The sequence below is a fragment of the Typopeltis vanoorti genome, chromosome 1 (assembly GCF_054136105.1).
Source record: "Typopeltis vanoorti isolate ZY-2024b chromosome 1, IOZ_Tvanoo_1.0, whole genome shotgun sequence".
NCBI classification, from domain to species: domain Eukaryota; kingdom Metazoa; phylum Arthropoda; class Arachnida; order Uropygi; family Thelyphonidae; genus Typopeltis; species Typopeltis vanoorti.
Window position 1 is genome coordinate 75,881,681 of NC_143549.1, and position 16,381 is coordinate 75,898,061.

The 16,381-nt window shown below is 35.9% G+C and overlaps 1 protein-coding gene across 2 annotated transcripts in view; it reads right to left on the bottom strand.

Moving 5' to 3' along the window:
• Positions 1-16,381, bottom strand: part of LOC150110102 (uncharacterized) — a 268,812-nt gene that overhangs the window by 103,215 nt on the left and 149,216 nt on the right. For both annotated transcript variants that reach the window (XM_090391413.1, XM_090391419.1), the window contains exons 7-8: positions 15,206-15,343; positions 4,957-5,017 (exon numbers count right to left, since the gene is read on the bottom strand). In XM_090391413.1, the coding sequence (XP_090247539.1) occupies positions 4,957-5,017; positions 15,206-15,343 (199 nt within the window). The remainder of the gene's footprint in view (positions 1-4,956; positions 5,018-15,205; positions 15,344-16,381) is intronic.

Sequence of the window (16,381 nt, forward strand, 5' to 3'; positions counted from 1 at the left end):
AGAGATCAGTGGAAGGGAGATAAGAGATTATGCATTGTTAATCCAAACTGTTGTCCATAAATATCATTGTTCTATCAAAAGAAATTAGACCGAAGATAATGTCTGAAAACAGTGTTAATATATATTGAATGGAGAACTTCTTGACAAGTTATTCATTCAGGATCTAACATTTCATGTTAGATCCTGAATGAATAAATGGAGCTCCTTTCCAACACTACACATCTTATGGCCCTCTAGAGGCCCCTAGATAGTGGAAACTCAGGACCCTCCCTCGCAAATTATCTCCTAATACGTTTTTAATTTTACTAACCAACAATTTTAATAACCCAATTTTATTACACAAAACATATTTTTTATACATAAATACAGTTTAATAACATTAAAAATTATTAATGTTATTAAACAAATAAACTTATTGTTATTAAACAATAATTATTTTTTATCTTTTGGAAACAATTTAAGAAAGCTTGATTGTAATTTTTTTTCAAAATCAAATCAATATTATTTTGATCCGGTGTCTCGGAGCCCATAGGCCAGTGCCTACTCTGCCTATTTGGTAATCTGACATTGCCTCTAGCGGTTGTACCACATAAAAATGAAAAAAAAAAAAAAATGCAAACATTTTGTAAAATAATCCTTAGCTCACCCATGGTATGAATGTACTATAGGTTTATAGAAACCTTTTGTGGTGGGAACCACATAAAAAAAAAATTATTTTTAAATATATATATATATATATATATATTATATATAGTTATATATATATATATATATATATATATATATATAGTTATATATATATATTATATAACTAAGATATAAAAGTATGTGTGAGAATTAGAAAGTTAAAAGGATACCTTTTGGAAAAATAATAAAATAAAAATATGTGCAATTTTGAATATGAACTGGCTGATTGATATGAAAGTAATCATGATATCAGTTGAAAAAGTAATCATGATATCTCACCATTGAAAGCCATTTGAAATTCAGATAGAAGTGCTCCCTGTGTAGTTTGCATAAACGGACATGGACTATTCTGGTTGGTTGTGAGTTTTGCATTCATTTTCATGTGATGAAGTTGCCAAACCTCTGAAATGATGTAGAGGCAGTGAATGTTAACGGCCTAACAATTTGTCTTGAAAGCTACCTATTCAAATATTCACAATTTAGTTTTCATTGTTTTGGAAGATTCAGTGTTCAGTGGCATGAGCAGCATCAGGGTGCTCCAGAAAATACAAAGCTTGCTTATATATTCTTGCTTGTTAAGATTTAAAAAAAAAAAAAATCTTACCCATACTATAAATAACTTATGCTTTCAAGAAATAACTACTCGCTGCAACTTCAGTGATAATATGGTACAAAATATGCTTGAATTATATGACTTAGAATTTAGAGATATAGTGGTTATTCTGATTATATTCTGTTTCCCCAATTATGTTATTCCAGCATTATTTGCTAGCCTTGTTAATCTTGCAGAAAGCATCTCTAGTCCCTAAGTAGGCTGTAGATTTGATTCTTCTTTCTGATATGGATATTTGTGAATATATTTCAATGGTAGGTGAATTTCACTGCCTAGCTTGAGACCATGATGCCTCTGTAAGCAGCATCATGGTTTCAAGCTATAAATTGGCTTGAGAAGTATCATATCTTGTTTCTAGAGCAATCTTTCTAGCTTATCTAAACACTTAACTCACCCACAACAGTACTAATGTATTCTGAGTTTACAGTCTTTCATCAGTAGGATTATAATAGAAAAATGTTTGTATGATACATTATCATTATGGTAAGAGAGAGAGAGAGTATTTATTTTCTCTTAATAAACCAAATAAATATGGGAACATATTTATTTGGTTTATTAAGTCCTTTATTAAGTTAATTGTCCTTCCTATTGCTGACAGGACAGCAATGGGAAGGACAAATAATTGTGAATCATATTTGTGAAGCATGTGTAGGCAGGAAAGGAATGGGATGACCAGGAATCAAGAGGAAACAGTTGGAATTGAAAAGGGTTCTAAAATGAAGAAGCAGAAAGGGAAATGGCCCCAGTCTAGCATGGAGAGATCACATCGAGTGAGTGGTATCAGTGGAACTAGCTGTAGATTCAGAAATGAGCTGTTGTATTTGTATACCAATGCTAGAAGTATAAAAAACAAGGCAGATGAAATGGTTGCACTAATTGCGTCTGTTCACCCAAAGATTATTGGAAGAGGATGACATCCTGACAGGAATAGAGATGGAAGGGTATGATGTGTTTCATGAGGATAGAAGGGTTAAAAAGGGAGGGGGGGTGAGAGTTATGTCCATACAAAGTATGGATGCAAGAAGGAAATAGTGCCAGTGGTTTTGAGGCAGTATGGTGTGAGATAGAGGTGAATGGAATCAAATACTTGGTGGGATTTTGTTATAGACCAGGTAATGTGGATGGTGGTGATAGCGAAATGTATAGTCAAATTAGCCAAGCAAATAAGAAAAGGGTGATCATTATGGGTGATTTTAATTATGGCAATATAGACTGGAATGATGAGATAGCAACTGGAAGTAAAGAAAATGAGTTTCTTGAGTTTTTGAGGGATGATTATGGGGGGGGGGGGTGATTATGAAGAGCTCAGGAGACAGCTTGTGGGTGTAGCATGGAATGAAGTGTTAGCTGGAAAAGAGATCAATGCAGCTTGGGGGATTTTCAAAAACTATTTAGTAGATGCAATGTCTAAATGTATTCCAAAGGTGAGAAGGTTAAATAAGGTGGGTGTAAGATGGATGAATAAAGAGATCAAGCATGTGATACAAAGGGCTAGTCTCTCCAAAGGTTTATTAGCTGCCACGTGTTGTTCGGGTCATCCTTCATCTTGTGGCACACAAATCAAGTAATGTCTGTTGCTACGAGCTTTCTCCGCTCGCTCGGGTGGGTTGTTCAATGTTTGGCACCATTCTGCATGAGCTGTTGATTCTCGTACAGATCTGTGTGGAATATCTCTCAGCGCAGGTCATCAATACGGCCGGCTGTCGTCGACATAACACCCTCGGCTTGTCCTATCTTCACTCACTCTTTGAGAGTCCTCGATCTCCAAAATCCCCGAAGAAAACAGGAAAAAAAAGGCCTTGAGCTTGGCATGTATTGCCTTAAATACTTTTTCTCAGCGCCCTCTTTTCTGTATTGTTTTTTCGCACAATCGATAGCTTACATCACCCTTAGGTTGATACCCCTTGCTTTCCCTCCTTGCTATTAGGTGTTGTTTTCTAGAAAAGCGCTTACGTCAGCCTTCCCTGTAAGCTACAGCCTTCGGCGTTACGACAGGTAGTTGAGGCTTAGACGTGACCATTGATCCTATTAGTCATTTCTTACCTAGCGACTTACGATTTTATGCATATAATAATACATAAATTAAGCTATTATTCCTTTATATGAAATGCTAATCTGACATTATTCTTGATTTTTAGCTTTCCGTTTTACAATAAATAAAGTCCAATATATTACTCATACTGATACATACTTTCATATACAACAACTTAGGTGTTTCTCACCTTCCTCTGGTAAGCAGGTATTATACAAAATTTCTTTGTAATTTTGTAAAGCTTACATGGATTCCTTGATCAGACCTCGTATGGATTACTGTACACAGATCTGGCTGCCAGGTTTACGTGGTGATGAGGATATGTTCAAAAGGCTCCAGAGAAGATTCACAAAGGTGGTCAGTGGTGTTTGGAATGTGGATTATGAGGAGAGATTGAGAGAATGTAAATTGCAAAGCCTCATGAATAGGAGGAAGGGGGGGGGGAGATATGATTGAGACATATAAGCTAGTCAGGGGTTGTTATCAGGTTGATGTGGAAGAGTATTTTCATGAAATGGGAGGGGGGGGGGTGTAGAACAAGAAGCCATTGCTGGAAACTGTATAAACAGGGTGTAAGAGCAGGTTCTTTGCATGGAGAGTGGTTAGTGAGTGGAATGCCTGCCTGAATGTGTTGTGCATGCAGACACACTGAATCATTCTAAGGCACAGTTGGATGAGCATTATGTGCAATAGTGTGTACCTCCCACAATGAGTCTCTGACTCCATGGAGGTCAGATGTTAATAATAATAATAATAATATTTTACATAGTTCAGAGACCCTGCTCTATAGATCAAACATGGAACTTTTTAAAGTGACTTCAGGCTTCCAATAAACAGACAGGCCTCACACCAAGCAATGAAATTCATCTCCCACCTAAAGACAATCACAAACATTCATGCCCACAGTGGAATTCAAATCCACAGCCTGTTGGTTGGAAAGTGGATATGCTAACCACTTGGCCAACCAGGCCAGCTTTAATATAAAATATTGGATTTATACATTACTTTATATATTGGAATTTATTCATCACTTTTCATATCTTGGGTTTTATTCTTGACTGTTTTATATCTCAAATTTTATTTATTACTTTCATAATTTGATTTTTAATTCACTACTTTTACATCTTGAATTTTATTAATTAATTTTCTATACCTCTGGGTTTTTAATTCAGTACTTCTATATCTCAATTTTTATGCATCACTCTTTCGTCTTATTTTATATCATGGGTTTTATTCATTACTGTTTCATATTTCTAGTTTGAATTCTCAACACATTTATCATTAATTTTTAAAGCTAATTTGTATTACACAGTTAATCTAGTTTTCACATGTTTCTGTATACCTAGAGCTTTACACTACCAAGGTAGGTCTTAGATATCAGCATTTTCACTAATCATTGAAACAGATGCCTTCTTTTCAGTAATATAGTTCCAATCACATTTCATGGCATAAAACAACCATAGCCAAAAATAGTTAAAGTAGGATGCTTCATAAAATAAAAATCTTGCTTATATATATATTCTTATATTTAAACTTCTAGTAGTAATCTGAACCTAAGGTTTAGAATATTACTCAATAACCTCAAGTGATTTTCTATTAATTGTATTTTAAAAATCTTACTTACGACTGTCCATAAGAATGCCTGCACGGACTGAACAGCTCCCAAGGTCTATGACAATTACATCCTAGGAAAAGAAAATTTTTAAAATATGTAATGCTGTGATTAATTTTGCTATTTTTATTGATTATTAGGTAGTACTGCTAATTAAAGATGTGTTTTCATTATTAGTATAAACTCATCAACGATTATTTTTGCTCTGTACATCAAAAAGGTGGTCTCTTTAAGTATTCTTTTTAAAATGTTTTCCATAATACCAAACATAAATTTGGATTTTTTTTAAGTTAAATTTTGCTTTTGTTTTCTTATTCAGTTTACATTTTCATCTGAAAATTTGCATGGGAAGGTTCCCGAGTACTGATTTTCAAATAAAATCTCAAACACCTCCATTGGAAGAAAAATAGGACACTATGCCCTATGACTGGAAAAGACCTGAGTATAGTTCTCATTGTGATGAGAGGAATATTTAAATGGCTTTTTGAATTGAATATGAGTTAGCTGACCTAATATGTTGATACAGGGGTTTTTCTCCTGGAAATTTGGGTTTTTCTTCCTGCATACATGTAATTTACAGACAAAAAACACTATTAATGGCATTGTATATAAATGGTGAATAGTATCACTGTGTATATTATTATTATTATTCAGGCCTCCATGGAGTCAAAAGAAGTTTAAATCGTGGGAGGTCCTTCCTAGGAAATACAAAGTCTATCCAGACTCATCGTAGGAGGTCCCTCCTAGGAAACACAAAGTCTATCATACCACTCCTTAAACTCGTTGACCGTTCTCGCTCTCTCACCACTCTATCAGGCAATGCACTCCACGGTTCAACCATCCTCCATGCAAAGAAACCACTTCTCACCCCCTTGCTCACAGCTTCCTTACGTAACTTCCAGGGATGGCCCCTTGTCATCACTTCTTCCCGCTGTTCAACCAAGCGAAAGAACTCCCCAGTGTGAACCCTGTAACCACCTCTCGACAGTTTAAAAGTCTCAATCATATCACCTCTTCTTCTATCTACCAAACTCTGCAGTCTACATTCCCTCAGCCGATCCTCATAACTAACATTGTACAGTCCTGAAACTGTCTTTGTTATCAGCCTCTGTACCCTATTCCACTGTTAATTTATCTGCTACAAATCCTGGTGACCAAATCTGAGAACAATAGTCTAAGTGTGGTCCAATCAGGGTCTTATACAACGGAATGATAACTCTTTTATCTCTGCAGGTCAGCGTCCTTCTCATTATTGCAGTAATCCTCTGTGTTACCTTCACTACCTTTGCAATATGTCCCCTGAATTTCAGGTTTCTATCAATCATCAATCCCAGATCTATTGTCTCCCCTACTTCCTCCAGTATAACTCCTCGAATAGAGTATGAAGTGTCCCAAACCTCAAGAACTAGCATTTTGCTGCATTAAACAGAAATCCCCCATTCATTTGCCCATCTGTCCAGCCCATTCAAATCCTCTTGCAGGGCTACCACATCTGCACTATTACTAATAACCCGAGTTTCCAGAGAAAAACTCTGCTACCTCCATATGAGATTGGCTAACTCAACTTCAACTGAAAAAACCCATATAAGGATTCCCCTCATCAGGACAAGAATTCATATGACCTTTGTACGGTTTCCAAGGATGACCTTGTGTTCTCCCATCACCTATTATCCTGTACAATAATTCCCTTGTATATATCTGATAGACTCATCTCATCAAGTTATGTCTTAATTGTAACACCTCTCCTCCTCCTCCTATTTATCGAGCTTTACAGACCACATTCCTTTAATCTGTCCATATTCCCTTATACTCAACATTCCAGAGTCCTGATGTAGTCTTAGTTATTTGCCTCTTTTCTCTCTCTCTCTCGCTCGCTCTTATGCTTTCTTGTCATCGATATAACCAGACGATGTGATCTATGCACAGAAATCCAGGTTCTTTGTAATACAGAAGTAGCAATTTTCTGGGTAACCTTTACAACTTTTACAATGTGTCTGGAACTTCAGTTCCACATCCACCAAGCTCTCCAGATCCTTCACCACCTGGAGCAAAGTTTCCCTAATATGATAAACTTATTCCCTCTTCTATGGCCAAAAAGTCCATGACTTTGCACTTAGTAAAGAAGCTATATCTCCATTCTTCATCCCAAAACATGAGCCTATTCAAATCATCTTGCAACAACAACATCATGTTAAAATTTCCTGACATTCTCTTTCGAATTTAGCATCGTTAGCAAAAAGTGATGGTCCCAGAACACTGTGTTGCTTCATGCCTTCTTTTTTCAGGATACTTCACACCATATGCATCTTACTGGCTCTTATCAGTCAATCATCTCAACCAACAAGCTACCAACTGACTATCAGTCTCGATCTGCTCAATTTCAACAGTAGTTTATGATGCAGTACTCTATCAAATGCTTTAGCAAAATCCAGAAAAATCACTGTGTAAGCATTTCCTCTGTCCAATATAGTAATCACCCCATTATAAAATGTAACCAAGTTTCTGAAGCAAGACCTCCCTTTAACAAACTCATTTAGCTCTCTTTTTCAAATGATCTCCATCTTCATCAATCCAAGTTTGCATACTCTGTCTAGCCAGTGTCTTTAACACCATCACCACTGGAAGTTGTTACTACACCTGATATGCACACTAGCCTATCATTCACTTCTCTCCACTTTCCTGGGACTGTTTCTGTTGCCAGACTCTCATTAAACAACTAAGTCAAGGGCACTTAATATTATTATTATTATTATTATTACGGGCGACTCCAAGGAATCCTTAGACTCATCGAGGGAGGCCCTAAACATTATGTCCATCACAACTATTCGACATTCACATAGTATCTATCATACTTTGTCTTGAACTCATTCACTGTCATAGCACCCACAACAGACTCTGGCAGCTTATTCCACTCATTCACCACTCTAAAAGTAAAAAAACCCAGCTCTAACACCCTTACTAACCACACTCTTGCCCAGCTTCCATGGATATCCCCTAGTCCTCCCACCACCAGTCCTGTTCCCAAAAATATCCTCTGAATTAATCCTATAGAAACCCTTCAGCAATTTGAATGTCTCAATCATATCTCCCCTGTTCCACCTATCAACCAATTTCTGCAACCCACAAATCTTCAACCTGTTTTCATAAGGTTCATTCCATAGACCTGCTACCATCTTGGTCACTCGTCTCTGGATCCTCTCAACCTCCTCCCCATCAAGAAGAAACGTCCAAGATAGTGGTACTGTATCCTTATAATTTTCATCTGTTGGACAGCTATATTTTTCACAAGTGGTCTTGGATTATGGACTGCAATTTGCAATCAACTCTTATTATAACAAAAGTACTACAGTAAACTTACTTATCATATTTCCATATTTAAATTTCTATAGTTGTTGAAATCACTCACATTGAAGTTTTCTGGAAAAATATCTATGCAGAACGCCAATGAAATAAATAATTTAATGACTAAATATTTATTCAATGTTTTGCTAGCACAAGCTGGCATCTAAAGACTTGAAAGACACATATGCAACAAAGACAGAAAATGAAATGGTGTAGAGAAAGAGGAGAAATATAAATTTGACTAAAGATCTCAGTATTGTTTTATTTGATTTGATTACTTCGTGACACCTCCAAGGAGTCCAAAGACTCATCGAGGGAGGACACATACTCTACAACTCTTCATCTCTATCATCTACACCAACCATCTACTACTCACCACCACAACTAGTATTTTTTCTCTATAAATTGTGTTTGTCCTAAAGGCCGATTTGTCTGTATGCAGGATGAAAAACCCAAGTTTCTGGGAGGAAAAAATCCTGCTACCTCACATCACCTTCAATTGAAAAAACCCATATAAAGATTCCTCCTGTCACAACGAGAATCGAACTTATGCCTTTTCCAATCAAAGGTCGCAACATACCGTCATTCTTGGAATTGCGGTATGGAGGCACTGTTCTTATTAAGAAATAAGAGAAATAAAACTGCTGAGAGGTACCCCTCAGTAGTATGAGGAGTATAACATGCTGGCTAGAAAAGGTGACAAGTGTAGTGAGGAAAGAGAAATTTGCATATGAGAGGAGATTGGCTGAAGCAGTAAAGCAAAACCCAGGAGAATTCTACAATTATGGTGATAGTTGAAGAAAGGGTGAATATGGAAGACTAACTTTAGTTACCAAAGATGGAGTACAAATCACATTTGCTTAAGATAAAGTGGAAATGTTCAATGAGTATTTTGTTATTAGTGTATTGCATGTAGGAGTGTTAGGATTAGGGTTAAATATCAATAGGAAGAAGGACAGATGACTGAAAGTACAAGAATGGGAAGTGTTTAGAATACTAAGCAACCTTGGTGTTTAATAAGACTGGATGGGATATAACCATGCATATTATGGGAATGTGCAAAAGAGCTAGAAGAAGTCTTAACTTGCTTGCTTAAAATAAATATAGCAACAAGAAAAGTCCCAGAAGATTGGAAAAAAGGGAAAATAGTGCCTCTGCACAAGGGAAAATCCAAGTCAGTAGTGTCAAACTGTAGACTAGTGTATATCTAGTGATAAAGGTGTTAGAAAGACTGGTTAAAGGCAGATTGTAAACCCAGATTGATGAGAATGGAAATCTTTTGAGAAAGCAGCACAAGCTTTTTAAGGAGAGGTCATGCATTAATAACTTGGTTAAATTTTATAATAGAGTGACTAGTGTATTAGAAAGAGGAGATGCATATATATATATATATATATACAGTGATTTATCTGAATTTTAATAATGGAACACGTATAGACCACAGTAATAACTTTAATTAAATAAAGGTACAAATATTTCGTACTGAAAGTAACAGTACATCCTCAGTGTAGAACAAACAGTTAAAGGAATGGAATACAAAGTACAGAACAGTATTTTATTTGGTGGATCACCAAATAAAATTGTTGCTGCATGCCAGAAGATTAATTACTAAAATATTATTAAATAATTCCTTAAAGATAATTATTTCATTGATGGTTGCATAAAATAATAATAGTCTCCCAAACTTGGAGAGAGAGAGAGTCATTTTGATTTAAATTTGGCCGATGTAAGATGGCTACGCAACTTTCTTTAAAAAAGGCGCTCATATTTAAACCTGCATCTGTGGAGAAGACAAGCTTTATCCCACTGGATATTATCATTAGTGTCAATGCTATGTTGTGCTAGACCAGACTTATGAGGTTTCATGTATTCGATATAATATTGATGTTCCTTCATTCTTTTTTCCACAGAACGCGGCCTGTTTGTCCAAAATATGACAAATTGCATTCACATGGTATCTGGTAAACACCAGCCAATGATAGAGGTCTTTTGTAGATGGCAACAAGCTAGAAATTTTGTTGATAGGAAAATATGTGGGAATAAGATGATACTTCTTCAAAATTCTGCCTACAGGTTCTGAGATGCCTGAAATGTAAGGGATTGGAACTCTGCAGTCTGTTGAAGAATCCTGATGTGTTGGAAAATAGGAGTCAATTATCTGTTGGATTTGATTAGGGTTGTAACCATTAGATTCTATTAACTTTTTTATAGTGAAAAGTTCTTGTTGTAAGCTTGATGGAGAGGTGCATACTTTATGTGCTCTATTAATTAAAGATTTGATAATGCCAATTTTTTGAGAGGTGTGATGAGCAGACTTTTGATGAATGTATCTGCCAGTAAAAGTAGGTTTTCGATAGACACTTGTAGACAAAGTACCAGAGGATGTGCATGTAAGGAGGATGTCCAAGAATGGTAAACTACCAGACTTTTCTTTTTCCATGATGAACTGAATACGTGGGTGAAGGCTATTTATCTGTTGTAGAAATGTGGTAAGTTCCTCTTAGCATATGGCCAAATAGCAAAAACATCATCGACATAACAAAACCAAAGAGAGGATTGGGGATGAATGGATGAGAACAAGGTGTCTTCCAGATGTTTCAAAAAATAGTTTGCCAAAGGTGGAGACAGAGGGCTACCCATGTAGATCTTGTTTTTCCAGCTGAAATAACCTGATGTATAACGAATTCAAAAATCTTTGCAATATTCGGAGGGTAATCATCATATAGTAAATTGACTGTGTCAGCTAATAGAATATTGGTAAAAAGGGAAACAATATCAAAACTGATTAGTAAGTCAGACTCTTTGATTTGAACATACTTGATTTTTTCAAGAAAATGTGTCGAATTTTTGATGAAAGATCTAGAATGTCCAGTGAGGGCAGATCATCATCGCAGCAACAATTTTATTTGGTGATCCACCAAATAAAATACTGTTCTGTACTTTGTATTCCATTCCTTTAACTGTTTGTTCTACACTGAGGATGTACTGTTACTTTCAGTATGAAATATTTGTACCTTTATTTAATTAAAGTTATTACTGTGGTCTATATGTGTTCCATTATTAATTTATTATGCCACAGGTACCTCTAAAGATCAGACTTATCTGAATTTTGCTAAAGCATTTGATCAAGGACCACGTGATAAACCACTGTTGAAAATTAGCATAATGGAGACGGACAGTCATTTGGTAGCTTGGTTACAGGGATGATTGACTGATAGGAGCCACCAGAGAATTGTGTATAGGAGTGAAGCATCAAAAAAAAAAAAGGAAGGTGACAAGTGGGATACCACAGAATTAGGTTCTAAGACCACTGGTGTTTAATTTATATACTGTAGATTCAGTTATTTGTTGATGATGTTAAATTAAAAAGAGCAATGTCAGGAAGTTCTGATGTGATGTTGTTACAAGAAGATTTGAATAGGTCTTGGGCTGAAGAATAGAGATATATCATTTCATGTTGCTATTCTTCAACCCAAGACACCAACCTATTCAAATCCTCACATCACATCAGAACTTCCTTACATTGCTCTTCCTAATTGCCAGAGATGGAAGAGTTTGTAAAGTTATTCAATTTGACCAGAGAAGATGGAATTCAGTTTTTCATATTGAAGGAACTTTGCTTCAGGAGGTGGAGGAAACAAGGGATCTGAGGATCATTGTTGATAGATAATTGAAGTTCAGAGGACATATCACAAAAGATGTAAGAGTTACCAAGAAAATTGCTGCTATAATGCAAAAAACACTGATATGTATGGATAAGGAGGCAATAGTTCTGCTGTATAAGGGGCACCAAATGTAATGTAGAAGTTGATGAGAGGTGCCTATCAGTAAATATAGGGGAATAATTGCATAGGATAATGGGTGGTGTAAGGATGAAAGATCATTTCTGGAAATGGTACAAAGGTCATGTGGATAAGGAAATGAAAAGGAGCTTTTTTGTTTGGCAGATGGGAAATGGGGGGAATGCACTGCGAGAGTGGGTGATGAGTGCTTCAATACTGACTGTATACAGGGCCGGTCCGAGAGTATCTGATGCCCCTAGGCGAAGAAAATATATATATATATTTTGCCATACTCACACAAGCACACGTACACCTACACATGTGGATATTTATAAAAATAATATCATTATGAACATTAAAAAAATGTATTAATCAAAACCAACACATTTGTATACACATATGATTACTCCTAATATCTGTATAGGAAGAAAATTATTACATCTTAAATACAAAAATTATGAAAAATTAATCTTTGTGGCTTTTGCTTTGGCAAAGTTTTGAATTAATTCATCTATATTGATTGTAAATGCAATCTATAGATATTATTGATATTATAGATATTATTGCTCTATAGATATTATTGCTAGACCAGTGAGTCGTTCCTGAGCCATCGTAGAGCGAGTGTGATTTTTGTAAGTTTTAATTTCGAGAAACTCCTTTCTGAACTTGCTACCGATACTGGCAATGTCGAACAAATTCTCAGAGCAATAAACACATTTGGAAAACACTATTTTCTAAATTATTTTTGCTTATGTATGACAGGACACCTAATACTATTACTTACATAAATACTGCTCTATGGAAAACACTGGCTATTTTGGCCACAAACATTCTACAGCCGCTGCAAGAATGTTAGATACACAAGTACCAAAACTATTAGCCATCAGACTCAACTGTCACCTACGAAAAAGCTTGACTGAACTAATCTGAAATCAGTAGAAGAATGCCAGAGTTGGGATGGTGACAAATAAAGGGAACGAAGAGAAAGACCAATCAGAGGTCTTATTTCACGAATACTACCAATCAGAATCCCTGCCACTGCAATTCTATGAAAATTCCCACGGCATTCTTATACTGATTTAGAATAAACTGAACTGAATTAATAAGACGATTCTGTGAGAAAATGAATGACGTAATTTCAACTTCTCAGAGAGCTTGCAAAAACAGGGCTTAATCTAAAAATCAACATAATTAAGTCTATAGGGAATGAAGATAAGAAGTGAGAACAGTCGGTTAGTCGCGACCACTGATTGTTAGTTTGAGGGATATCCTGGAACTTCCCCGCTCATCTTGGGACAGATGCCAGAAGGAGGAAAAATCTCTGCACTTGAGGTTAAGTATACAAAGAGCAGGGGAATGGAAGAAATAGAGAAAGGCGAAAATAATGTAGGATCATCAGCGAGCACCAGGATGGCTTGACTTATTTCAGTTTTTTATTATTAATCAATGTTTTACTAATTTTTTTCGAAGGTTGTAATTTTTATTAATATTGTTATTATTCGTGACACCTCCAAGGAGTCCGAAGACTCATTGCAGGAGGACACCTATTGTACAACTCTCCCTCCACCACTACACCGAATCTCTACTACCAATCATCATCATCATCAGCGCCATCTACTGCCCACCACCACAGCTAGAATTTTTTTTTGTCTGTAAATTGCATGTGTTCTGAAGGGCCGATTTGTCTGTATGCAGGATGAAAAACCCGAGTTTCCGGGAAAAAAAAACCTGCTACCTCTGTATGAGATCAGCTAACTCACCTTCAATTGAAAAAGTCCATATAACGATTCCTCCCATCACGACGAGAATTGAACTTAGGTCTTTTCCAATCGAAGGACGCAACGTACCGTTGTTCTTCCAATTGAGCTACGAAGGTGCTCAAAAAGTACTGAATAACTACCACGATATATATATATATATATATATATGTGTGTGTGTGTGTGTGTGTGTGTGTGTTATGGAGTAAATGGGTGTCAAAGTTCAATCACAAACATCCATGCCCTAGGCGGGCTGCGAACCCGCAGCCTTTTGGCTGGAGAGCGGATACACTAACTACTTAGTCAACCAGGCCAGGCCTTTTTCCCCCAACTATGTAGCAAAATCTGGCACCCCGAAGTCTTAGTGTCCCTAGACAATTGCCTAGGTTCGCCTAATGATAAAACTGGCCCTGACTGTATTCAATGCAAGGTATGGACATTGACCATTCAACAATGAGTCTTCAGACTCCATGGAGGAGGAAGTAACAATAATACTCATATTTGTTAAAATAGTTGTGAAATCACTATAAGATTTGCAACTGAAAGAAAGTGCTCTTTCTTTCAGTTGCAAAACTGTAGAAAGCATATTGATTTAACAAGAGACATAATTATTTATATTAATTTTAAAGAGACAATTAAGTCCACACGGTTAGCCTAGTGGCTGTGTGCTTCACAACCATATGCCTGGGGAAGGAGTGCTCTAGATGCAATTCCCGTTGGCGACATGAGGAGCTGAAGGATCTTCCTCAGCCACAGCTAAGTTAGCCAGTCTTGGGCATGGACAGTGGGTTTTTCCCATTTATCCTGGGGGGGAAACCCTACTGTGGTTTTTCATCCCGCAAAGCAGGCAAACCGGCCTTGAGAACTCAACACTACAGGACATAGGATACACCGGGACGTGAGGTTGACCACCTTATCCTGAGAACGGTTTGAGGTCTGATGATTAATAAACTCTCGACACCGCAAGGTAAAAGAGGGTAAAAGGAAGATGAGATGAGAAGAGACAATTATTTATATTAATTTTACAAGAGATAATTATTTATATTAATTTTATAAGAGATAATTATTTATATTAATTTTAAAGACAATTATTTATATGTAAAACATATATCACACATATGGGTATATGCTTGCTGATATTTCAGCATAGTCAATGATGTCAATTTATTATTGAATTTGACTTCCACTACAATGTAGGCACTGACATCATAGTGATGGAGGTATATCACAGTTCAAATAACCGTTTTAATAAGCATGTTCATATAACACTAGACTTAATTGCCATTTTAAGTTCACTCCAACTGATTTCCTGAAAATTATTATAGTCCACAACTTTAGTTTTAATTCTAACTATAAAGTTAAATAACAAAGAATAATCACCTTATTACTCTTTAATGGAAAATGTACTGGATGGATGTATGTCATAGTAAAATTTTCATGGCAATGTGACTGCAAAGCTTCAGTCCACAAATTAGCTTCTTGAGTATCTGCACATTTCACAACTACATAATGTCCTTTCTGGAAACAAAAACATAAGATAATTGGCAGGTACCATTAGAAAAATTATACTAAATTCTGAAATTTTTTAATATACAAAATTTGATCAAAAATTCATAGCCGAATTCTAATTTTTCTAAGAACAACTTCTAATTTGAAGCTGAAATGCATTTCATATCAGTCCTTCAAAACTGTAATTACATAAATTACAAAGAATTTTTTTTTTGCTTTATTAAATTATTTTCTACAGTTTATTATCATCATTACCAACACCAGCCCTCTACAGAGTCAAAAGATTCATTATGGCAAGTCCTCATTATGAAAAAAAAAATTCTCATCAAATCATGCCTTAAATTTGCTCACTGCTACAATGATCATATTCTCAGGTAAACAATGCATTCTGCTCACCTTTCATTCTCTAAGTAAAAATATGTGCTCTCAATCCCCCTACTCATGCCTTCCTATCGTCTAAGGTTCACTCCCTGTTCTATTTGTTCTATTCTTGTCTCCCTCAACTATGAATATTCTCTTCTGCATTAATCTGTTGAAAGCCTTGTATCAAATTATGTATCTAAATCATAGCCCCAATCATATCAACCAGGCTCTGCAGATGGCATTCCTTCAATATGTCTTCATATACCAAAAATTGCAGAAACCTGACACTATCTTAGTTGCTTTTTTTTACGAATCTTTTATAAAAACTTCATAATCTCTTTGAAAATCAGCTAACCAAATCAGCAGACAGATTCCATATATAGCCTGATCAGTCTCTTTATATGTCAATGTATTCCCTTCATTACTGCATAATCCATTGCACTAATATCACAATTATAGATATTGAATTTTCTCAATTCTAGTAACATGTAATTTCACCTTGCTCCAATACATTCCCACCAACTGTATGCATTCCATCCTTGCTTTCCATATGTCAGATCTTACACTCTGCAACATTGAAACAACAGTTCTACTCATGTGCCCACACAGCCAGTTAGTTCAAATCTTCCTAGAGAAACACAATAACCCTTTCACTCCTCATAGCTATCCCAAACTTTGCATCAT